We start from the raw sequence: 24917 nt of genomic DNA, 5'->3' as shown, positions 1-24917 counted from the left end.
AGATCTAAGAGAACTAAAATTTATGCACTAAATGACAAATTATTTCATTCAAAACACTACCATTATGATAGATCCAAGAAAACTATAGTAGGGGTGAGCATAATTCGGGGAAACCCGAATTAACCGAATTAACAGACCAATTTCGGTCGATTCGTTCGGTTAACAAATAGGGGTCGATCGATTCGGTTATGGGTTCGCTAAATCTTGGGTAATCGGTTATCAAGTCGATTATGAAAAAATTTAATTCAGTTACACTAATTACGAATTAATTAAAATTTAAATATAGAATAGATATATATTATATGCTAGGGTCCTCTCCCCTGTGCCCGACGGCCCCGACTGGCTAACTATTCGTGTCCTCTCATCTGCGTCGCAGCTTCTCGATGACTCGGTCTCGGACCTTCAATTTTCCTTCTCTAGTTCTCCTTCAAAGTCTCATCTGCACCGCGGCCTCTCTAGTCTCCCCTCTCAGTCTCAGACCTCAGTTCTCCTTCTCCTTCAGAGTTCAGTGCTTCTCCACTTTTTTTTTTTTTTTTTGGCAAAATAATTATGTTGATTCCACACACAAGTGACACAATGCTCATTACGGGAGAGGGCAAAGAATCTAGAAGAGAGTAAGCTAAATAAAAGTTGCCAATAACTGAATAACCATCTAAGAGACCTGTTTAATGAAAGGAACAACAGAGCAATAAGCAATGCTAATTTCCACTCAACTCTAGGGGTCAAAACTACTCCTTTAGTTCTCCATTAGGTGGTGTTGGTGGCCCTAGTGTAAATCTGCTGGTTGGCTTGTGCAGATATCATCCTAATCGAACCTTTCTCCATCAAATCCTTGATTGCTCTACGTGCTAGAGATCCACTAATCCTCAATCTGTCAGACAATACAGAAGAAGTTACAAGCTTGTACTTTGGAACCCCTATGAGAAGCTTGTCATAAGTGGCTTGATCAAACAAAACCATGTTGTTCACCTTCTCCTTTTGCTTGCCTTTGCTCCATTTCTTTTTCTTCTGTTTCCCTCCGCCAAACTTAGCAGGCAGTCCTTCTCCACTTCTCCTTCTCCCTCTTCGCAAATCGTCTCTTTAGTCTTCGTTGCTTTGCTTGAGGCTCAGGCCCTAAGCGCCGGCAGCTAAGCCCCTCTTCCCACTTCCCAGTTCTCAGTTATCGTCTCGATCCCGATCCCAAATCCCTTTTCCAGTACCTGGATGGGGAGACTTAGTGACTCAGGTACATATTCTATTTTTTAATAATTAATTTTAATTATTTCAGTTAGATTCGGTTAACCAAATTACCTGAAAAGGAATTCGGTCGGGTTCAATTCGGGTAGCTCTCCTTGTTCGGTCGATTCGGTGAACAGAATTTATTAACCAAAATTTTCGATTAATTAACCGAATTTGGCCGAATCGACCATTTACTCACCCCTAAACTATAGGACATGGTTCAATCCTTAGCTCCAAAAGCACAAAACAAAAAATAAATAAAATTTACCCTATGAATTGAAGAAATTCAAACCTTATCTCACACTACACACAACATAGTGCACCAACCCTACCTTGTATTGGTCAAACCTACATTCACAATTATAAAAGTATTGAAAAACTTAAAGAAAGTTTAAATTCTATATTAAGTATTATCTACAAGGAACACCATGAAGCCCGAACAAAAATTAGAATTAGCAAATGCCAAGTTGATGATAAGAGCTCTCCATAACATTCTGCCAAGTAGTCATGGTAAAAGGAATTGCAGGGTGTTTTTTTTGTTTAAAAATAATCAATGTATGCAATTTTTTTCCTTCTAAAATAAATAATAGCATTCGACTTTAATATTGTTGGAAATATAATAGAAGGAAAAATATGTACTAATAAAAATAATATTAAGTAAAAATACAAAAACTTATCAAAAATTGAGGCGGGGAAGGACCATTGTCCTTAAAGCCGATTTCGCGCCAATGAAGAATATTTCTCAGTGCATGTGCGCACAACCGCAAGGATTACTCAGCTAACTCGATTTTAAGTGCACTCACAAACACCAATACGATAGGAGATGTGGTGTCATTTAGTTGCCCAACAAAATATAAATCTCAAGAAAAAGTAGAAGCAAACGTTATTTTGAAGAAGAAAAATTGTATCTTGAAATGAAGTTATATAACAATTTATATGGGTAAAATTAAGCATAATTTCCAACATCATAAATACAAAATCGTTAAAATAGTAGCAAATATTTTTAAAACGTTAAAATTAATATATTAAATTTAATGTATACTTAATTAAAACAAAACCAACTATTGTTATAAAATATTTATTAAATAGCTAGTTTTTATTTTTTTAATTTGAAACATCCAACATAAATATCAACATACATGACAGTGAAAAAGGCTACAAAGGAGGTTATGTAATTAAAGAAATCAATAATTGAACTTGACATAAAGTAGTAGATTATTCATTTGTGTTGTAACAATTAGAGTGCTATTTACTTATCAACGAACCAAGTTTATCATGTCAGAATAAAACACATTGCAATCAAACATCACAAGTTACAAGAGTTAATTGGTACTAATGAGATTCAGTTAGTTAAGATGACTATATAAGAAAATGCAGTTAACACATTGATGAAGGTTATTATTAAGAAAAAATTCTTTCTTTTTATGAACTTTGTCTATATTGTTAGTTGCTTAATTAATAATGTTAGAATTCCACTTGTGAGTTTGTCCCACATTGAAAAAATTAAGTGGATGATGGGGACTTATATACATGGTTGAGCTCAAGACCCAATAGGCTTAAACTTTTGGGTCAAATTGGTGTTCACCAATGTGTATCAAACCCACTCATGAGCTCCTCCGGTCATAACAAGTGGTATCAGAGGCGACGGTTTGTAACTCTGGGTGAGCCGACCCTACCACCCCCCGTGGTACGATATAGTACGTTTAAGTCGGGAGCGCAATGTAATTGTATATCATATAAATTTTTTTTGAAATTTTTCACTTGCAGAGCTATATATACACATTATAGTCGAGAGTTGAAATTCTAAGACAAAACAGTGAAAATTGTGCAAAGACTCCGTGTACATAGACACATTGTTGAACCGCATAAATTTATATTTTTATTCTTCTTTTTTTATTTTTCTCTAATTTTCTTATTTATTATGTATTTGCGTGTATAATCTTAGGATATTATTTCCCAACAAACACAAAACCTCCCCTTATATTTTAAAAGTCTGTAATATTTTTAAAATCTAAAAAAAAAAATTTTAAATTTCACTTAAAATTTTATTATTTAATGAAAAGAAATGTCAGCCTACTTTATGCTTAAGTTCCTTAATACAATAAATCAATTCATCTCCTCTAAAATGAACTTACTAAATTACGGATACATCCCATAAGAAGATTTTGGCCTTTCCAGATCGGACATAACCCTTTCAGTATTTATTACTAATTTATGCTTAAAATTTGTCTCTTTTGTTTCTTTAATTAATATCATTAACGGGAAAAAAGTGGTGCGTTTCCAAGTCCCCACGCAACATCTCTTCCCCTTATTATTAAAGTAACCAAATTAAAAACTGCAAAAATGAAATTCTTCTATCATGCGGCCCACCATGCTTAATCCAACGGTCTTTTCCATCCCAAATTCCCAATTAGCAAAAGAAAGTCCTAAATCTAAAATCTTCCCCGCGACCCAACCTCTACACACTTCTCAACGCATATTATATTCCTCTGCATCTGCACGATCTGAGGAACAAGGCCGTGTTTCCTAATTTAAGCTCTGTTTTGGCGATATACTTTCTGCATTTGCTTCATTTCCCATCTGGGTTTAATGCATTCTGCTTAAAATTTGCCATTAAAGTTTAATCACGCCTCCACTGAAAGGACTAAAAGCTCCTCTGTTCATGGAAACAATTCCTCTGCTTCACATAGAGCAAACCCACGAAGCAGAGCAAGGACAAGAAGAAGGAAAAGAAGAGGGCAACGATAAGGAAGACACTCATCTGGATCAAACCCTTCATGGGTTAGAGTCGTTCCTGGGTTTGCTTGGCTTCAACCAGTCCTCTGTGCTGAGCTTTGCCCTCTCGTGGGCTGCATTTCTGCTCATAGGCGTTGTGCTTCCAGTGGTTGCTCTGGAGCTCTCCCACTGCTCGGGATGCGAGAAGTACCAGATCAAAGACTTCGAGCTCGACATCGTGCTCTCGCAGGCGTGCCTCGCCGTTGTTTCTCTGCTCTGCCTTTCCCACAGCCTTCGCAAGTATGGGATTCGGAAGTTCCTCTTTGTGGATCGCAGCGCCGGCGAGATGACCCAGTTCTCCGACGAGTATGTTCGGAAGATTTCGGTGAGAGTTGCCCTATGCTTTGCATTTGTTCCTCTTTTGTTTTCATTATCTGTGGCGCTTTTTCTTTCGAGATGGTATGAGTTGTGAGGTATTTGAATCAAATGCTTGTGATTTAAATTATTGTCTGGGCGGGCATTGTTCCTGAATAGAATGAATTTCTCTATTCTTTGATAGAATGAATTTCTCTATTCTTTGTCCAAATAGAAATTTTTTCCTCGAATGTAGAGTTATTAAATTGACACCAACAGACAAAAAGGAACAAACAAAGCAATGAGTTCATAAATAGAATTGAGGCTTTGGACAAGGAACTCCATTTCTGGATATATTCAAGAAAAGGAAAAGATTATGTATTGACGAAAATGAGAAACAGGAAGTTGGAACAATGAAAAACCTTCAATCATAAATATGAATGAAACTTCTATTGAGCATTCCATAGAGGCAGTTCGGATACATTAGATTCACAATATCCTTCTTACAGAGGATAGATGATTCAATTTACTCCCCTTGCATTTATGTTATTGAATTTGCCCATGAGTATCTTGTATTCCCAATTATACGCACATACATATTACTAAATGAAAGTTGTTTTGCTATTTTCATACTTAACAGGATTCTATACGCTTGCTTATATTGTGGATACTGCCATGTTTTCTTCTCAAGACTGGACGTGAGGTCATCCGCATTTTCTATGTGCATCATGAGGCACAGTGGCAGTCCATTGCCATTTTACTGGCTTTGGTTGTGTCATGGACTTACGTGACTGCAATCTCTTTATCAGCCAGCATTTTGTTTCACTTGGTCTGCAACTTGCAAGTTATCCACTTTGATGACTATGGGAAGTTGCTGGAAAGGGAATGCGATGTTTTTGTATATATGAAGGAGCACATACGTTTGCGGCATCATTTATCTAAGATCAGCCATAGGTTCCGAATTTATCTTCTTCTAGAGTTCTTGGTTGTCACGGCAAGCCAATTTGTGACTCTATTCCAGACCACTGGTTATAGGGGAATAATTACTTTTGTAAATGGCGGTGATTTTGCAGTAAGTTCAAAGCTACCAATATTATTTCCTTTTGTCAGAGATGGTACATCCGCATATATATTTGCAGCAGTTTTAAGGTCATTCTCGTAAGTTTTATTTGCTGCCTAATGTTTTGACCCATGATTTGGCAGTCTTCTACTTAGTGAGAAGAAACCTATGGGAAGAGTTGTCACAAACACCCATCCTATGAACTCTTTGGTCATAATAGTCAACTTTGTATGACACATCCATAGACAAAGTTCTCAAAATGATTCACGTCATTATGCAGTTGTCAACAAACGGTTCACAGAATCACAATTGGTCACTGGAGCCCTGGGCTTTTTCTTATTTTCATGGCATGCTATCATTGAAATTTCCTGCTCAAATTGTTCAACCCCTGACACAATCTCCCTTTTGGTTTGGTTTGGTTTGGCTTTTCAGGTTTCCTCAATTGTTCAAGTAGTGGAAATTATTCTTTGCTTGCATGCAGCTACAAAAATTTCTCATAGGGCCCAAAGCATTGCATCGCTTGCAAGTAGATGGCATGCTTTGGTAACATGCAGTTCAATTGAGGCATCTCAATTGAGGGTTTCAAACAGTGTGGGAAACTTGGAGGCTGCTAACCTGTTGACCTCATTGTACAAAAACTACTCAGAAAGTGACCTAGAGTCATTGGACTATGCTGCTATTCCTACAACTACACATTTCACTTCTTATATATCCTCATACCACAGGAGACAAGCGTTTGGTAAGCTGATAAAACTGTTTAGTTTGATGTCGTATTTTTATGACCCTCTTTCTTAATTGTGGGTTTTGCAGTTCCTGGTTTGTGTTTTTTGGCCAAAAAAAAAAAAGGGAGGGCGGCACCTCCTAAACTTTATTAGAAAACCCCTCACTTATGGCGGAGGAATACCGTGGTTCCAATCTTGAGACTTTGGGACATTAAAAACAAACACCAAGACCTTAAAACAACCTTAACCAACATAATCAAAACCAATAAATCAATGACCAGCAACCAATCAAAAACTAAAAAACTAAACAACTATAAAGTAGAAAACAAACAAAATTCCGAAACATAAACACAAAACATTACGAGCGCAAAGAAGGAAATCCCAATAAATCCAATCGAATCATTCCCCTGACTTGCTGTGGAAGATCATCCTTGCAGTTCCTGGTTGAAGTTAAGGGAAGATGCTCATAAGCTCATTCTAATTAAACATAGTGATTCTGACCATTAAAATTTTCTTGTTTTGTGGGGTATTGCATGCAACCGTGTGATCCTTTTTTAGCCAAACACAAAGACATTGTTAGTGCCTGACTGAAACCTTGGAACCTTAGGAACAGTATGTCTATGCTAGGTGCATGTGCAGTTACTGCAGTACAAAACTGACGCATGAAGTTAATTGCCATTATTTGGACAAAACACCAGATGTTTATGTGGGTAATCAAATTTCTTAACTATAATTTATTTAAAAAAAGTTTCACTTTCCAAAGAAATAAAGCACCTCGAAGCCTGACTCGTGTCCTGAGATGGTAAAGGATCAGGTTTGGGTTTGGGGATCTAAGGTTCAAATATTACAAATAAGAATGGGGGAACAAAGTAAAATTAGAGACCTCAGTCACATCTTTCTGCATGACAAGATGTTAAAAAAAGACCTTTACTATCTTTGATTTTAGTACTTCTTGTGCTGCCAAATTCTCTAGTTTTTAATTTATAGGTACTATCCTGATTCTTGAACCTATTACAAATATAGATTTTTTGTCAAGTGTGCAATCTTTAGACTTGATATTGATGGCCTTTGAACCTAGATAAAAAAGAAAAAAATCATTTCTTACAATAGATGCTAGTAGTGCTGGTTTTGCTTCACATGCTTGCCCTATACGACTGGCCTGGAGCATTTCTTGGAGCGTCCGCAGCTCCCTGTTTTGGTGCCACCCAGGAGGGTCTGAAGGGCTCGCTTGGGTCCAGTGTACCAGGTTATCCAAAAAAAAAGAAAGTTCCCAAGGATCCTCACTTTAGTGGCTACATTTATTGGCAAAGTTGACCAAAGAGATACTCTTGACTATGGAGATTAGTGACTACTAAAATAAATCCTGGGTCTGCTACTGAAACTATGTGAACACTTGACAGTTTCCTCAAACAATATAGTTGGGGGATTGCATCTTATAGCATTCTTTTGCATTGCCTACAAAACCTTCCAACCATCTAAAGCCCTCTTCCCTCCCTCCTCCATTCGCCACAATACAACCCCCTTATGGGTTGTATCCGAAGACATGGAAACAGATGTTTTTATGTCAGCGACAGAAGCCCAAGCTCATGGAATTGTTGATCTTGTAGCAGTTGAAGGAAAGAAAGTTTCCAAACCTCTTTTGTCATATATCTATTTAATAAATGTATTACTCAAAAATAACTACTTTACATAATTTGATTTTTTTCTCAAATTATTTTATTTTCCTCCTTTTTTGGTGTAATGATTGTGATCTCCTGGGGTATGTGAAGGGCGGAGGTGTTTCTACATGTGCATGCCCCCAGTTTATAAAAAGTATCCTGGCGAAGGCAGTATTCAACCCAAGTCTTTGCTGCCCACCCCCAAAGACTTTGCTAGCAAGCTAGCTTATTATACCTGTCTTTCTTTTCCTCTTGAAAAATTTTTTAATTGGTAATTTCAACTTCTCATACAAACTTTCCCTCTGCTCACAACTGATTCCACAATAGATGAAAGCAGAATAAAATAAAGACTTGTTATTTGTTGTAGTATTTTTTATGTGTTTTATAATGTTTCTAACTGTTGACTTAAAATACTGTCTTTGAGTTTAGCTGCATGAATCCTGGTTGCCTGGCTGACTGCTCGACAGTGTTATTTGTATATATGGGCCCTTAGCTCTCTTATTGAAAGTTTATAAAGTTGAAACTTCCATAAGACATCCTTGGCATTGCACTAAAGAAAATCAATGACACTTTAATTAAATGTAGAGTATTTCTTTTTAATCAAATGTAGAGTATGCTAGGAAAACAAGTCTGCTGATACAGCAACATTTGATTAGCCACAGTTTTCATAATGTAAATTGGGTTGGACAATTAGGCTTATTGTTTTGTTCCAAAATAATCACCATGAAGAATGCACAACCACATAAGATGATACGTATGAGCAAATTCTCTTTTAAATCACAGTATAATTTTGATGTTTTAAAATAAAATAACAGCTCAAAGTATGGGAGTTGTCTTTAATCTAACATCTGTAACATCGCTTATTTCACGAGCGTCAATATTAAAATCATCAATGTCAATATCCAGTTTTTTCCCTTCCTTTGTGAGACAGCATTTTTCATCTTTCCCACTAGTGTATAACAACAGGAGATACACTGTCCATCGAAAAAAAAAACTTGAGGCACATTGCAGACAGTCCACAAATTAAGACTTCTGCCATTGCATCAGCATCACCTAGCATATTGGTTACTTAAGAGAGGATCACCTAGCTTTCACTTGGACAGTTGAATTTTACCCTGGTATTGTTGATGAGTTGTAGCCTATAAGGTTGATCTGTCAAAAAAGAAAGTAGAGGCTATGAGTTACAATGTTACATAAGTCATATGGTGCTCTATATGCTTAAGCCTGTCCGCTACACAGATATTATTCCTCCTTTAGCAAATTTAGGAAATCTCAATTATTTTAATTTTATTTCAATTGTGTTTTATTTTTGGAAAGTTTCTTGTTTTCCAAGCACTATTCATTTAAATTTGGAATTGCAATTAAATTTCAATATTGACTTAATGAAGTAATTTCAGCTTTACACACAGGGAGAGGTAGATACGAGAAGAGAAAAGCAATAAAATTTTCCCTCCCTATGGGTGGTTGTCCTGCAGTAGAGGATACCTGGCCCGAACAATGCATCTCCAAATCCTATTCTAAACACAACACCCCCCACTCTCCAAGAACTACAGAACAGTTCATATGAGAGCATTGCGTGACAATTGAATGAGCAAGTTTGGTCATTGAGCTTAGAGGTTTGGTCAGAATTAGTGAAAAATGCATCTAATCCAATTACATGACAAGTAAATCTGCAAAACTTTTGCCTGCAAAACCATATTAATATGATATTAATATGATATCATAATGACCCGACTACATGCTTTTGGTCTTTCAGTACTCAATCAGGTGCTTCCATCTTTACATTGACAAGTCTGTTGCACAACCTTTGCCAATACACTTGAGTCTTGGCCTCTTCTAAATCTCTGTGCTCAATACTTTGTTATTTGTACAGTGATGTATTTGCAGGCAAATCCAGGGGGAATCACTATTTTCGGATGGACAGTTGATCGGGCTCTAATCAACACGATATTCTTTATCGAACTCTCGCTGGTTACCTTTGTGCTTGGGAAGACCATAGTATTCACTTCAAGGTGATAAATCCCAGGAACTCATGGCTTCTGCATGCATACCATGCAAGATATCATCTTTTCGCTGAATAAACACGAGGAAACCAATGTTTGGTTCAGATTATGGAGTGAGCTAGTCATTTGCACTTCCTGGCCACATTTACGAGTTAGTTCGCCAACTTGCAACTGAATGAAAATGTCTCCACTTAGAGCTTTCAATTGGTCCCTCTAATCACAGAGTCCATATTTGATTTTGCAGCGTGGGATGGGAGAGAGCAAGAGCTTGCCTCCTATATTGAGTATGCTTGTTCGGCTAGACTTATTTTATTCATTTTTTGGAAAATTTCTTCGTACACAAAAGAACATCAAATGGGTCATTCACACATGAATCTTCCCCAACTCAACCTTGCAGTTGGATTGAACTTCTAGCCTTTACTTTGTTCTTTCCGAGTAATTGTCGTCTCCGGAGTGATTCATGCATCAGCTTATCCTTTTTTGTATAAGCATTTGGACGATTACTAGTTAGATGTACAATTAGCTATTAATTAATAAAGTTCTTAAAGTAATGTTAAGCCTTGAAGTTATCTTTGTGTTAAAGCTCTTACTAGAAATTAGAATAAAGAGGTAGGAACAAATCTGTGTGGGTGTTAAGGTTTCTAGAAATGGGTTGAAATACAATATGCTTTCTAGAGTTGATAAAGTCGCTTTTACTAAAGGTGATATTTTAGTAATCATATGATATTTTTGTAATCATATAGCTCTGACTTTTAATAAAATATGTAAATTTTTCTTTAAGTTATAGCAATAAGAAAATAATTTTTAAATCTGATTAGATAGGATAAGGCTCGTCGGTCGAAGTCAATGAGAAATTTGTCTTGTGGAATTTTTGTCCCATTAATAATGCTATAATTGCTAACCTTAGTTGGAAGATCTTAATTGATTACTACACATTTGCATGAAAATTGGTAGAAGTATTTGGGTAAATGTAGCTCAAGTTTTTTTTTTTTTCAAATTTATCCTAATCTTAAATTTAAGAATTTGAATTTTAGACTTTCAAATTGAATTTGTGAATTTTAACAAAATGAAATATAAAATTCTAATAAATTTTATTCAAATCCATACAAATTCAAATTTAGTACTAAAACTTCTGTTTTTAAACACAACCAAAAAGTTTTGTTGGTTGAAAAGGTATTCTTACTAATAAATAATTAGGTTTAATAATTTTGAGCTTGTGAAATAGTAATGAATTTAGGACTTGAATTTACATAAAATGAAATATAAATTTAAATTTGTATTCACTTTCTTTCCAATCTACAAAAGTGTAACTCAAAAGTATAAAATTCATACTTTCAAACGCTACTAATTGAGGTTATGCAGGTTCAAAACATGTTCAAACCATCAAAGGATTAAGGAGTCAGTGATGTTATTTTTTATTGGAATTATATAATATTGTGAATTTAATTGAATTTGTGCCTTAGTGGAGATGGAGTGTCAGCGCAAATGATAATTTTTGAATAAAATCTGCTGTATAGATTCAAAATGACGTTCCTCCTATCAGAATAAAGATTTATTTAACAACATTCTATTGTTGAAAAATATTCTTTGGCAACCTTTTTTTTTTTTCATATATATATAAAAACCAAATTTATACATTTGTTAATAACTCTAGTCTTGATTGTGTTTTTAACTAGAAGAATATGTATGGTGCCTTTTATGCTAAATTTCTTGAAAAAACCAAAGGTGCAATGTTACCATGAAATACCGAAAATTAAGGATTACCATGGCATTACTAGTGGTACTCATTCTCTCTTTGACTATGTTGATAGGTTTAATTTAGAAACGAGAGCGATTGCTTCGAAGATGACTATTGGGTGAGTAAATATTATGTACATCATGTTAGCAGTAATCATACTTCAATAAATTATCTCTAGAAGTTCTGCTCCTAAAAAAGTTAAAAGTTTCAACTTGGATAAAAGTCATAACAAGAACCTGGTATAGCCTCAATATGAAATTTTAAGGATTAATTATCACAATTTTAAAATTTAAAAGATTTTAAAATAATTTTTTAAAAAAACATGGGGCTTGTAATGTAATCTACACATTTTATTTAATAGTTTTCCTCATCCAAAACAGTGGTTAATTCAAATATATCGTGCTTCCAGCCTCTTATTAATAACGATTGCAGTAGAACATTTACAATGAGGCTCTTTGCCATTGCATCTCTGTTGTTTCTTTAATTAAATATGTTCTTTGCCCGAGAAAACATTCCTTACTAATTTTAACTTTACCTACATATAGTAGTAGGTGTTTGGGGGTACCACAGATCCCGGGGCAGGAGAGCTCCCATTCTCGAGTCCTCGTGCCCTCTACACAATGAAAGCTTGCACTTGAAAGAACTTGCAAAGCCGGATCAGCCATGAGAGCACAAAATCAAGACCGAGTTCATGGAATGCCCTCTCCCATGCAGGGTTAAATGCTTCAAATCATATAGTAATTCCTACAAGACAGTATCATCCCAGTGTAGCAAAAGATCTTTTATTTTAAGAGGGTTTTAAAAAAATAAGTTTAAAAAAAAAAAAGATGGAGAAAAGAGATAATTAATTTGATCTTCCGATTGCTGCAGATTGGAAAATGAATTGTTTTAATAATCTTTGCATAACATGTTGGGACAGAAATAACATGAATAAAAAAAATATTACAAGCCCAAGCTGGTTAAATTCCCAATTGGTGATGATGCTGTGAATTAGATGACCATGATTATGATTTGATTGGTATTATTTGGGGACAGGTAAAAATAAACAACCCCCCCCCCCCCACCAACATTATTTTAATGATTAATTTTGAGAAGGATTTGCTTTACCTGGCACAAAATGTTTCTTCCAATCTCATTTAATTGTATTGCCAACAGAACCCACCAACAGAGCAGGAAAAGACCCATCAGGCCAACCTTCCACATTTCCTCCTCACACTTAATCATCACATTTTCCTTTTTACCTCATCTAAGTTTCAGAACTTTCAGTGCACCATCCCTACACCTGAAAGACAACTCCAACCAAAATTTCCTGTCCAGAATTTTTATTTTCAAAATAACGGAATGCAGTCACTTCACCACCAATTTCCATCTGCCAATCTTCTCTCTCTCTCTCTCTCTCTCTCTCTCCCTCCCTCTCCGCAGCCTAACATTTTTGGTTTTGCCGCTGAGAGTCCTAAGCACAGGAAAACCACACCATTACTCTGTGTGTGTGCGCGCGCGCGCGCATGCGCGTGGGATAGCTGCCCACATCCAACACACAATGCCATCATCCTTCAACCATTGGAGGTGATTCCCAGAGAATATGCCAGCTGCTTCCAACTTCACAGATGAAAACCAAAAATATTAAACCACCAACCCCCTCCCCCACAAGGTCTTCTCTCTATAAAATTATGATATGCCAAAATTGGATGCAAAATCAGAATGGGGGCTGTCAAATATCCAAACAGGTAAAAAAAACGAAACAAAAAAAACAAATGTTTAAATTAACTAAGATCACTCAAAAAACTACAAAACCAAAAGAAATAGAATTAATAACAACAATTAAATAGACAGGTCTTTATATATTAACAATAAGGGCTCCCCCCACACCCCCCCAAAAAAAAAAATCCATCCATCAAACTTCTAAGCAAATGCATGGCTTAGATTCTAAGGATGTATTTGAGAGCATTGAATCCAAGCCCTGGACTTGGGCCCATATGGATTTAACACAATGCAATACAAAACCATGCTGTTTTGTTGAATTCCGTAACACTCTAAATCCAAGGTTCAGACTCCTAAAATACTTCAACCTTGACCCCAAAAAGCCAACAAAAATAGGTTCAAGCCCGTTTCACCTAACAGGGTCCACACACTTCCTCTCAAAAGGGGAAAGGCAATGCTCTCTAACCTTCCCTCACAATTCACAAGGGCAATAAATTCTAAACCAAATTTCCATCATTTAACAAAACACCACATAGCTCATGACAATACTCATATATCAGAATGTAATGCAACTACGCAAAGTCCAAATTCTAGACAATCAAGAACTTTGAGAGAAGAAAAAGGAAAAAAAATTAAATGGAATTTCCTCCCAATGCGTGCACATGCACATTTCCAGGGGGCTGAATGAGGCTCAACGCAATCCACTAACAGCATTGCCAACCCTTCTGGCCTTTCTAGTTACAACTATTGATTGCCTACCGCCAGCTGTCACAAAATTATAAAAATCCCTCTTCTCCACGCAGCACTTACAGTTCAGAAGCATTTCTCCATCTTATACAATCTACTTTAGTCCCATTGGTAAAATCCTTATCATATTCCCCTTACAGATAAGCAGTAGACAATAAATCCAAATTAGCCACAACCTGTCCACCCATTTCTCCCATCCCCTTTTTACTCCTCCAGATGAGGGTAATAAAACCCCTAAAAACTACCAGTAAACTCTCCTTTCTTGGGTTTAGGGTTTAGGGTTTTAAGGATGCAAATAATGAAGAATGAGAGCTGCACATCAATCATTTCAACTTCTCCACTGATACACAACTCAAAACCATATAGAGTATACCTCAAAGAGAGTAGAAAATGAAAAAAATATACTTGTACTTCCATAATATACTATAATCTTAACATAATCTCTACTTTGTTTAGGCCACTCCTTGTTGACTACCTTCAACTTCATTCATACACTACTTAGAACAGCATTCAGTAGCCTCACCACACAATGACCAAACCACAACCATCTTAGATTGCTTACAGAAAAATCTATCGTAAGTAAGAAGTTTTTTAAGTACTTCCTATAATAAGCACTTTTTTTTTAAAGTCCCAAACAGCAGAGCACAAGCACTCATCTTGACCTCCAGCTTCTTGCAATTGCCACCTCTCCTCCTTTATTTTCTTGTCTACTACTTAAAACAACCTCAATATCGTCATTCTTTTGTTTTTTTACCAACACATTTTACCCCACACACATTACTAATTATTCCAAAAGCATTTCTCCATCTCATGCCATTCAATATGCAAAATCCTCATCATACCCTCCCCCAACAAAAATGAACGAATAAAAAGAATAAGCAGGGGAAATTACGGAAACAAGCTACTATTGAGCATCATCTGAGCACTAATTTTCAAGATCTCCTTGTGCTGAACTGTTTTTTTTTTTAATAGAAAAAGAAATATATTAAGAAAGACAAAAGAGATACACCATCTAAGGGACAACATCCTTTTGCTAAATTGTATGGAGGCCTTACATATTGCACAACCTCAATTCCAGCACACTCAATGGGTAAGGATTTAAACCAACAACATGGATGGTCCATCCATTTGCAATTTCCCTCCCTCCCTCCTAATTCCTGCACATTTAATAAAGATTTAAACCAAAAGCATCGGCTGTCCACCTCTCTCACTCCCTCCTCATGCATAGAGTAGTAAAACCCCTAAATTCTACATTGTATCTCATACTTTAAATTAAATTAAATAAAAATTCACCTAATGTGTAAGGATTTAAACCCCCCATGTTATATGCAAAAAAAATGGAGAGTCGCACATCAATTATTTCAGGTCTTCATGTGTGCATATTAAGTCAAAACCAAGTAGTAAACTGCAAAGAGAATGTTTGAAAACAAAAGAATTATACAGTAACTGCCACATTATATTCAATGTTTTGACTTTTGAAAGGCTCTCTTCAAGACTATGCATGCCTAAAACACCCTGAGGCTCGATCAAATCCCAAAAAGATTAACGCAATACACATTAAGGCTTGCGCATTTGTACATAAAAGTGATGCCATGTGCACATTTTTAGTTGAGGCTTATGCACTTTGGGTGCATTAGTTAAAATTGGCCAGAAAATTTGAACTTTTTAAAGTTACACCCTTCCATTTGCATGATTTACTGAATGAATTATTTTTTTTTAATGGCCAATAAGGGATATACAAATTATATGTGATTTTTTTTTTACATTTTTTTGTATTATTTTCTGGACTTGCCATTTATTTTTTAAATCATACATAATTTATTTTACAAGTTTTTATCAAGAAATAAAATTTCCAAAAGGAATACGTTTGAATGACTCAAGGCTCAAGGCTCACGCCTCGACTCTCAATGATTAAAATGCCTCACCTCTTCTCCCTTATTAAAGCACCAGTTAACAGAAAGAAGGAAAATTGCCTAATATAATCTTTCTTGAGTAAGATCGCTTCTGCTCCCCCACCCCCCAAAATAAATAAATAAATAAAAACTGCCAACCATAATCTAAATAAGTATAGGATACTCCAAATAAGTTAACCAATCCAATTTAAACTTCAGACTAAATGCAAACAATTCTAACAGCATTTTGAAGCACAATTTCACAATTACTAGAAATAACTTTACAATGGTCCCTAGAAATGTATTAGGCATGTGTTCTAATTGCACTCCTGCCAAAATAGAAGGGGAAATCATAGAACCACATGAAGGCAGGCAAAATTTGGAATCCTAGTCGCTAACAGCATGTTTGTTTCCCAGGCTAAAGCAATATAGGCTTGGCTAAGTTCTCATTGCCTCTGTTGGCGTGGCCAAAGAGAGTGACTGGACAAGCTAAGGGAGGGGGGGAGCACGATCGGCTCCTCATTTAATACATATGGCAAGAGCTGCCAGTTCCCCTCCCCTCAACCAGACAGCTGAGGGCACATGACTATGTTATTATTAGCATAAAAATCAAAATAAAATAAAATTCTGCTCATGTCCTTATCATGTCCCTTCTAAATGGGAGGCCAAACATGAGATAGGAATATAGGATCATAGCTAACTCAGTTGATGCTATTCAGCCCAGTCAAGTCATGTGAAACCTATTCCTGCGAAACAAACACTGTAAAAGACTTCATAGCTCATCGAACCCAAGCTTGCATGGGTCCCATGGATCACCGAATGTAATATTGTAATCAAAAAGATCACAGAAATGCACATCAAACTCAAAATCCATTTCTACATAGCAAAAAGTGGAACAATTGCCAATTATCAAACAATATAGACACCTCCCCTACTAGCATCCCAATTTCCAAACACCATTCAGGATCTTACATGATTACACCATGAATCCTGAATGCAATATACCTGAGGGCTGAATCAAGGTAATAGAGTCAAATGTCAAGAAAGGGGCTGTTTGTTCAAAAATTATGAAAACTAAAAACAAAAACCCAGCAACTTGTTTGGTTAATATTTATAAAGAACAATACAAATTAAAAACTTGATTGAACAAATGCTCATTTTTTTCCCTTGAATCAAATAGCAATTAAAATTATGATTTAAATAATAAAAATATAATATATATTATAATACAAATATAAAATACTATAATTACTTTACTTAATTATTGTATTTCAAGATTCACTTTCTAGTGCTACAAGAACAATTTTATTGTACATGAAAATTGAAAAATATTAAAATTATTATTTTACATATTTTTAAAAAATTTAAGGATATTTTTATTTTAATTATATTTTATATTTACATAATATATTTTCTTTTTAATTAAAATTTGTACCTAACATAAATAATTTAATTCACAAAAGTTAATTCTGTATATTAAGCAGACACGTGGCTATAACAACTGAAAACCATAAAAACTAATTTTCAGTTTTTTCAAAAACAATTAAAAACCAACAAGAAACAAAAAACTCATGCCAGTAAACAAACTCTTTGTCATAACCCAATTTTCTTCATTGAACAAAATGAAAATGGAAAACAGAAATAATACCCAACAGGCCCCCAAAAAGTTAATTCATACTGATCGGTTCCTCCTAAACAGTCTACAGTTCAAGTTCACTTCTGAGCATCACCTATCTAAAGTTTCCTTGTGTTCAAGTGATGAAATGAATTAGGATTGAACACAAATTGGTTATTACAAACCTAACCAATACCATAGCAATTTTAACAAATGATGAAAATTAATAAAAGCAAAATATTTTTTAAGCATGCAGCATGAATGCAGAAATATACATATTTTTTTATTTTCCTAATAGAGTAATATTTGCTGTCACTTCAATAACAAGAACAGAATGAATTGCACTTGAAAAACACAATAGGGGCGTCCAATTGTTAATGGGTAACAACAAATGCATACAAGTAGGAACCCAACAATGCAAATGGTTGTAAACAAATTAATCATATTAATTGAATGTATTAAAGCAAAACAAGAGTCGTAAGGTACCTCTATTGAGCCAGAAGGAACTTATCAATCCCTGTAGAACGGAAAACACAATTGGAAGTTCTATAAATTCTTGTGAATGCAGGTGACCTCCTCAACCTGCTTGCTTTGATACTGCAGCGACATTTGCAGACAAATGTCATAAACATTCAGGAGCGTGAAAGCTTGAATTTTTTCACACCATAATTGCAAAACAGAAACAATAGAGCTATAAAGCCAATGTCTCAGTCCTTCCATAGACTAAGATGTCACTACCCTTTAAGATCAAAAGAAACCCCTAGAGTTCTAATGCAATGAATTAAATATTGGAGCATTAAAACTGAAAGACACTAATTATTTATGATTACATTATATATCACTCACCAAAGCATGAAGAATCATTTTATATCAACAAAAAATATGCTTCTATGCATATTAGCCACCCCATTTAAGCAGTGAAGTAATGCAATAGTGGTTCTAACAATGAAAGCAAATTTGGTCATTTTTCATTGTACAGTTTGATAATGATAAAAGTTTTATATAATCATGAGGGAACCAAATTCAAGGTGCAAAATTATATAACTGAGAATTTAACATCTCTTCATGAACTCCAGAATGTACAGTGAAGCCAAGATTAGGTGATAAGAGGGCCGAAAAACATGACATTATAGGTTCAAACCTCATAAATATGTGTGTGAGAATTTTAAGTTCTTAATTGAGAATAAAGTGTCACACATTTATGAGTGAAAAAGCAAAAATTGTCTTGATAAGCATATGGTACGATAAAGAACAATCTGTTTGGAGCATAATGAATTGCCTTCCACATTCCCCATCTAAATCAAGGAATTGTCAAGCCCATAGAACCATCAATCAACAAACAACATCTCCTAGAATGAGTCAATCAAAATCATACATTTAGGAATTAATCATTGACCCGAAGCACCAATTCCATCAGAACTGTGAAACTTAAAAGCACATGCAGAAACTTCTCTACCCGCCCCCCACAACTCCAAAAAAAAAAAAAAAAACCACTGCAGAAATATATGCCCACCACCCAAAAATTAAAAAATAAAAACGATATCTTCTGAAGCACAGTTGTTAATCAGGCATGAAAGCACACACTGAGTTGCTCCTCCCAAGTCCATTGGCATATTAATGCCATACAAATAAAACCTGTTTACTTCTCCACATCAACAAGATCCCGCACAACAGAGTGCCATTGATTCTTTTAATACCCAGCAGAACAGGTAAGTGCATTGTTGTTTGTACATAGGTGGCATCCCCTTGATGCCCTTTAATGAACCTTTGTTTGCTGATCCAAAAAAAAAAAAAAAGTTCCCACGCAGAGAGTGGTGCCCGTGAATTTTTTTTAACTAAAATAAAAAAAATTTATTGATAGTTTAAATCCAAAAACTAAATATCTCAGCATGCTTCAACTTCAATATTCAAATAGTGACAAAATGCTTCATTGATGAAAATCCTGATCCCTCATCATATTCCACATATATCAAATCAATAAATTACCTTAAAAGTACAAATGTTTCTGTCAACTTCTCCATCAATGAAAAGCAAAGAACGTCCCCTCCGCCTTACACCAACAGTCTCTTGCAAACACAACGCGAAGATTAAAAAATATAAAACCAAAAGTGGGTAGTAAATTCATACTGTTTTTGGTATTCAAAAACCGAATATTGAGAACTGTTTACAGCGTGCCAATGAGCATATGTTACATACAGAGGTTTCAACTAAAACAAATTTTTCAGAGAATAAAGGCCATTTTGTCACACCTTGCAATGCAAGTGTCACAAGCATTCCTACATGGCGGATGCTGGTGAACAATGTTAACCTGCAACAAATCTGCTCAGGAAGAGATGAAATCATCCAGTTGCCTGCTAAAAAAACAGCATGAATGATCGTCTGACAAAAAATGTTTGAAACTTCCGTTCAGTGCATCTTCTCACCTCAACCATTTCCATCTGGAAGCACTGAAAAACTCAAGCATTGATACCGAAGGCCAGCAAACACCTGTTTATTAGCTTAACCAAACAAACCCCCCGTTCCCAACTCCCCTTGCTGCAGCTCCTTTCTACGCTGCTCTTCTAATGGATCTGGACTCTTCATTATTCTCCGCATACGCCTGTCAATGGAACCCCAACTTCGGATAAAAATGAACCCAAAGAATCTGAGACAAATTTTGGACCAGGGGAAAAAAAGGGATCAACATACCGGTCTTGAGCATGCTGAGCAGGAAAAGTAGGCATAAAATCTTTAGACTTGGGAAGAGGTACTTCACGGAACCACTCATGGTTAAGAGCAGCTTCGGCAGTTATCCGCTGTAAATGATATGACAGACAATAATAAGACAACAAAAAAAGAATACATTATCCCATTAATAACAATGTTTCCGATAGGAACTGATAATTTAAGTGAAGTTTACCTTCTCAGGGTCGTAAGTTAGAAGTTTGTTCAATAAGTCAAATCCAGAATCAGAGAGAACAGGAGATCCAGTGAACGAGGTAGCAGGAAACTTTTTACGTAATAGGTTATACCTGAAAGGAACATGTCAGTGGTTAATATAAACAATAATGAGTTTCTGTGTAACTGAAAGTTTCACCAATGGAGGCCAGAAAGCCAGACCAGAATCACCCAAAGCTGGAAGCCTGGGAAAACAGTGGCAATAATAAGAACACCTGAATAAAATATTCAACTTAGTAAAAATTTTATTTACACAAAATGAATACTCACTGGTGCTTGACAAAATTGACCTTCACTCCAGGTAATTTGGAAAACCCAGGCCAAATCGTCTCACTTGGGGTACCAAGAGTTCTGAAGATCTGTAACCAAAAATACAAACAAATGAGAAAAACAAAAACAGCGAATAAGATCAATGTTAATGTGTAACAAAAAAAAACAAATCAGCCATCGTAATGCAACATCAATTTTAGTTCAGGATCAAGGATGACAAAAATTCAACTGCCTTCTTAAATTACCTTGTCAAGCTGATCAAATTCAGTTTTCCCATTAAACAGTGGTTGCTTAGATAACAATTCAGCCATAATACAACCCAGTGACCACATATCAATCGCTGTTGAGTATTGTTTAGCTCCCAACAGTAGTTCAGGTGCCCTGTGGGAAAAAATAGGAGTATATTTACTTGATTTATCCCAAAAATTGTCATAAATTCCAAAGTACGAGATTATGCATAACAAGAATAGCAAAGCCAACTAAATTTCAAATGCAACAAACAACCACTGGACCACTGCTGGAAAAATAACCAGCTAAACTGAACTGGTACTTGGTCCACATCAAAATTAAGGCGAAAAACTTAAGGGAAAAAGGAACTGCAGTAGGATGGATAAATAGCAACTTCAAACATGCATTCTCATGTAATCACTACATAGAAATTCAGATGACAAATGATCGAACACGGTATAACTATTACCAAAAACATGTGACTGCACTATTTACTAACAGTTACAACAACAATAGAACACCCCAGCTTACAATAAAAATTCTTGTTCAAACCAACAATAGGCTTGAAAAAAGTTCATATTTCACCAAAGAACCTATACAGATGCACATGCATATCTGTGCAGAGACGTGCACAAGCATGCACAACCCACACTGAAATGTGCATGCTTGTGTCCCCAACCCATTGGTAGTACTAAAAAAAATATAGCACATATATTCCACTACTAGGGCAAATTAAAAAGATGATGCTTGGAACAAAAGTGAATGAACAAACAACAAAAGCACAAGCATTATTCATGCCAGTTGGAGGATGGGAATATGTGCAAATGTAGTGCGACTCACCTGTACCATAGAGTAACCACCAAATGAGTATATGGTTTCAATGGGCTCCCATATTGACGAGACAAACCAAAATCACAAATCTTTAACTCACCCCGATTATTCAAAAGCAAATTTGATGTTTTCAAATCTCTGTGAAGCACCCAATTATCATGAAGATACTTGACACCCTCCAATAACTGGAGCATTAAGCATTTAACCTCACTCTGACTAAATGGCTGCTTCATTGTCTCCATAAGTCCTTTGAGATCATGCTCCATGTATTCCATGACCATGAAAATACTATCAATGCTGCTTCCCACTACAACTTCTTTCACATCCACAATTGATGGATTATGAAAAGAAAGAAGAATATTTATTTCCCTCAAAGAAGTCAAAGGAAAACCTTCTCTTTCTTTCTCCATCTTCACCTTCTTAAGTGCAACAATTTCCCCCGTCTTTTTATCTTTAGCTCTGTAGACAACACCATAGGTGCCCTCATCTATTTTGTTCAATCTCTCAAACTCATCAACACTTCTACATCCCTGAAGCATATTTACACTTCTTTGAGGGACCACAGGCTCTGGCGTATCACGGGAATTACTCTCGTCCTCACAATCTGTATCTGATTGGTTGGCACTATTACCATTAGTATCACACTCTTCATCTATCTCCATATAGTCACTCTTATCAAAATCATTATCAGGATAATCATCTCCATGAATTCCTCCTTCATCAGAATCAGATGATTTTGCCCTTGTTCCATCAGAGCCATCTCTCTTAAGCTCCCTGATTTCGGGACTCAATGGCCTGCGATTTAATCTTGCATCTGAAGACTCAGAAAGAAGAATTTTCTTCCCCCTTTTAGGAATTTGTTCATCATCTGAAATCTCACCCTCATCAGCTGGAGAATTGGATTCATCGGCCCAACGAGACGCAGATATATTCCTGGTGGTTGGAACATAATACTCATCTTCTAGCTGATCAGCTTCCTGATCATTACCCCAGTGCTGCTGCTGCTGCTGCTGTTGTGGAGAAGACGAACCTACTGGAGATTCAGGCAGACCATCCCCATGGGACCCCATAGCCACTGCAGGCTTAACTGGTGAAGCTTGTGAGATCTGGAGTTGACTATTTTCAATTGGAGAACTCTGTACAACCCCATTTGGGATGAGATTAGGTGACGGGCGATGTGCCTTAGGGAGCAGAGGTGGAGGAAGAGTTTCATTTGGCATTCCAACATTGCTTTTATAAGCGTGGCTTACTTCTTTATCTTCTCTATCCCAAACAATGGGTGAAAACTTCCTCTTTCTATTATTCAAAGGTGACCGCGTGTCATTCTCTAACTTTGAAACCTCGTTATTATCTTTTACTAGTGATTCAGAGTCGATGGTATAATCAGACTCACTATCGCTAGACAACTCACCTGGCTCTCGATCAACAGCTCTAACAGAAAATCCACGGCGACTACTATGCCCACCACCACTTCCACCACTGCTGCCAGAGTTACTTCTACTTGAAGTTGATCGGTACCCACCATTTACAACTTCTCTCTCTTTGATATCCTTCTGCCGAATCCTAACCCTATCTTTTTCTCTTGTATCCCGCTCCTGATCCCGATTACCATTTCTCCGCAGGCTGTACTCCTCTTTTGAAAAAGCAAACTCCCGCCTCGACAAATCAGACTCACGGTCCTTGAATTCATTATCACGGTAACCTCCATGTCTTCCTGCCGCCATAGATACAAAGAACCTAATACTCAATGGAACGCTCGCCCCTAAACAAACCCCTTGCCAACTCAAAAATTGACACCTTTAAAACCCCAACCACGAACAAACATCAAATTTTCTCAGTTTTTCACAAAATCTCTAAATTCACCAAACCCTAAACCAGACCAACAACAGATAAATCAACCAGATACAAGACACAACCAGCACAATATAGCTATTCGCAGATCCTCCCTTTTCGTGCTCTGCAGCTCGAAATTCCAAGAATAATCGATAACTTGCAGAGAGAACGAGAGATCGATTGCGAAACCTACAAATTATTCGAAACACAAAAGAAAAACAGAAACCGCAAAATCGCTCTCGCTCTCTCGTGCGACGTCGATGACCATCAGAGATTATAAATTAAAGGCTTACCGATGAAGCAGGGAGGGAGACGGTGATGGCGGCGACGGTCGTTCCAGAGAGAAAATCCCCAGATCGTCTGAAAAGAGGAAGAGTCCTTCTTGCGACGTCTGTTTTGATGGAAACGGCAGCCCTCGATTTTTTATTGGCCAGTAGTTTGGATAAATATATATAAACCCCTAATGTTTCTTTAATTGTTAATCCACCTCCAAATTTTATAATATGCTAAAGTTGCCCCACTGCGTTTTAGTAAGTGCCCAAATCTCGGGGCAATGTCGTTTATGCTTCTCCATTTATTTAATGCCCCTTTGTATTCACAAATTGTAGAGCACTCATTGATATAATCATTTTTTTCTTAACGAAAGTTATGTTTTACAACTGAATTAATGTGAATTTTCCTATAATAGTTTCAAGCTTTTTAGTGTCATGGTAAATTATGAATAGAAAAATATATTTATTATTATTGTTATTGCTATTTGACTTGCCCTTGTTGTGATCTTTATAATCCAATAATTTAATTATTATGTATCTATGTCAAAGATGGGAGCAATTTTTGGATAATTTGAGAAAATGAAATTGTGAACTTTCCAATATGTAAAATATTTGTTGATGGAATTAATTTTCATAAAGTATCGATGATTCATATTAACAAAAAAGAGTTATTATTTTCATATTTTCTAAATATGTACCTGATATATTATAGTAATTAAAATTTAATAAAAATATTGAAACAAACAAAAATGTGCATTTGGGAAACAAAAAAATCAACTACATAAGAAAAGTAATACCAATGATATATTATAAGCAACGGCTTAAGAGCACCAAAGAACATAAATTTTGAAAATGATTGTCGTCATTATTTTAGTGACCCCAAAAATGTATATACGATTAAAGCATAATAATAATAATAATAATAATAATAATAAAATAATAAACATGGTCATTAAATTAATATCAATATAGAGGTGTTTTTCTGTAGGATCCTTAATTCCATGTTTGATGATTAAAAAAGATCTTGTCTTAGGGAATGCTCAGAAACCATTGCAGTTCAGTCGCTCCCTAGAGGTCGGTTTGGTCAAAATAGAATTTTATAAGATAAACAGGATAGACTGTA

At 35.9% G+C, this 24917-nt stretch overlaps 2 protein-coding genes across 13 annotated transcripts; one reads left to right on the top strand and one right to left on the bottom strand.

The window, feature by feature from the left end:
- The first annotated feature begins 3563 nt into the window (after positions 1 to 3563).
- On the top strand, positions 3564 to 10295 carry LOC131144712 (uncharacterized). Of its 4 annotated transcripts, none has more exons than XR_009133880.1 (5): positions 3679 to 4318; positions 4928 to 5359; positions 5780 to 6086; positions 9125 to 9881; positions 9975 to 10295. XR_009133880.1 is itself a non-coding variant. In XM_058093544.1 (4 exons), exons 1-4 carry the CDS (start codon positions 3881 to 3883, stop codon positions 9741 to 9743), a joined length of 1320 nt encoding a protein of 439 aa, XP_057949527.1. In that variant the 5' UTR covers positions 3564 to 3880; the 3' UTR covers positions 9744 to 10295. The 4 variants fall into 4 exon arrangements, 2 of the variants coding, with proteins under 2 accessions (XP_057949527.1, XP_057949526.1); XR_009133881.1 differs by having other exon boundaries at positions 3734 to 4318; positions 9601 to 9881; XM_058093544.1 differs by having other exon boundaries at positions 3564 to 4318; positions 9601 to 10295.
- Positions 10296 to 11851: 1556 nt separating this feature from the next.
- On the bottom strand, positions 11852 to 23944 carry LOC131144711 (cyclin-dependent kinase G-2). 9 transcript variants are annotated; one of them, XR_009133874.1, is made up of 10 exons: positions 21699 to 23936; positions 20876 to 21011; positions 20631 to 20719; positions 20323 to 20434; positions 20112 to 20218; positions 19847 to 20022; positions 19673 to 19742; positions 19410 to 19487; positions 17910 to 18020; positions 11852 to 12212 (listed from the first exon to the last, which is right to left on the bottom strand). XR_009133874.1 is itself a non-coding variant. In XM_058093541.1 (6 exons), exons 1-6 carry the CDS (start codon positions 23411 to 23413, stop codon positions 19923 to 19925), a joined length of 2259 nt encoding a protein of 752 aa, XP_057949524.1. In that variant the 5' UTR covers positions 23414 to 23936; the 3' UTR covers positions 19533 to 19922. The 9 variants fall into 9 exon arrangements, 3 of the variants coding, with proteins under 3 accessions (XP_057949524.1, XP_057949523.1, XP_057949525.1); XR_009133879.1 differs by lacking the exon at positions 11852 to 12212 and adding an exon at positions 12566 to 13067 and having other exon boundaries at positions 19410 to 19489; positions 19673 to 19774; XR_009133873.1 differs by lacking the exon at positions 11852 to 12212 and adding an exon at positions 12566 to 13067 and having other exon boundaries at positions 19410 to 19489.
- Between the last annotated feature and the right edge of the window lie 973 nt (positions 23945 to 24917).

Source organism: Malania oleifera, chromosome 12 (genome assembly GCF_029873635.1).
Source record: "Malania oleifera isolate guangnan ecotype guangnan chromosome 12, ASM2987363v1, whole genome shotgun sequence".
In the NCBI taxonomy this organism is placed as follows: Eukaryota; Viridiplantae; Streptophyta; class Magnoliopsida; order Santalales; family Ximeniaceae; genus Malania; species Malania oleifera.
Note: the sequence above shows the minus strand (reverse complement) of the source record. Positions and strands in the feature narration are given on the sequence as shown.

Bases quoted from the DNA above. Each gene is read 5' to 3' on its own strand.
- LOC131144712 (XM_058093543.1), top strand. From the start codon at position 3,881: ATGGAAACAATTCCTCTGCTTCACATAGAGCAAACCCACGAAGCAGAG. The intron at 5,360-5,779 runs GTAAGTTCAAAG...TTGGCTTTTCAG, and splicing joins TAAATGGCGGTGATTTTGCA to GTTTCCTCAATTGTTCAAGT. The intron at 6,087-9,124 runs GTAAGCTGATAA...AAGTAATTTCAG, and splicing joins CCACAGGAGACAAGCGTTTG to CTTTACACACAGGGAGAGGT.
- LOC131144711 (XM_058093540.1), bottom strand. From the start codon at position 23,413: ATGGCGGCAGGAAGACATGGAGGTTACCGTGATAATGAATTCAAGGAC. The intron at 21,012-21,698 runs GTGAGTCGCACT...TTTTTCCCACAG, and splicing joins GTGGTTACTCTATGGTACAG to GGCACCTGAACTACTGTTGG. The intron at 20,720-20,875 runs GTAATTTAAGAA...TTTTGGTTACAG, and splicing joins AATTTGATCAGCTTGACAAG to ATCTTCAGAACTCTTGGTAC.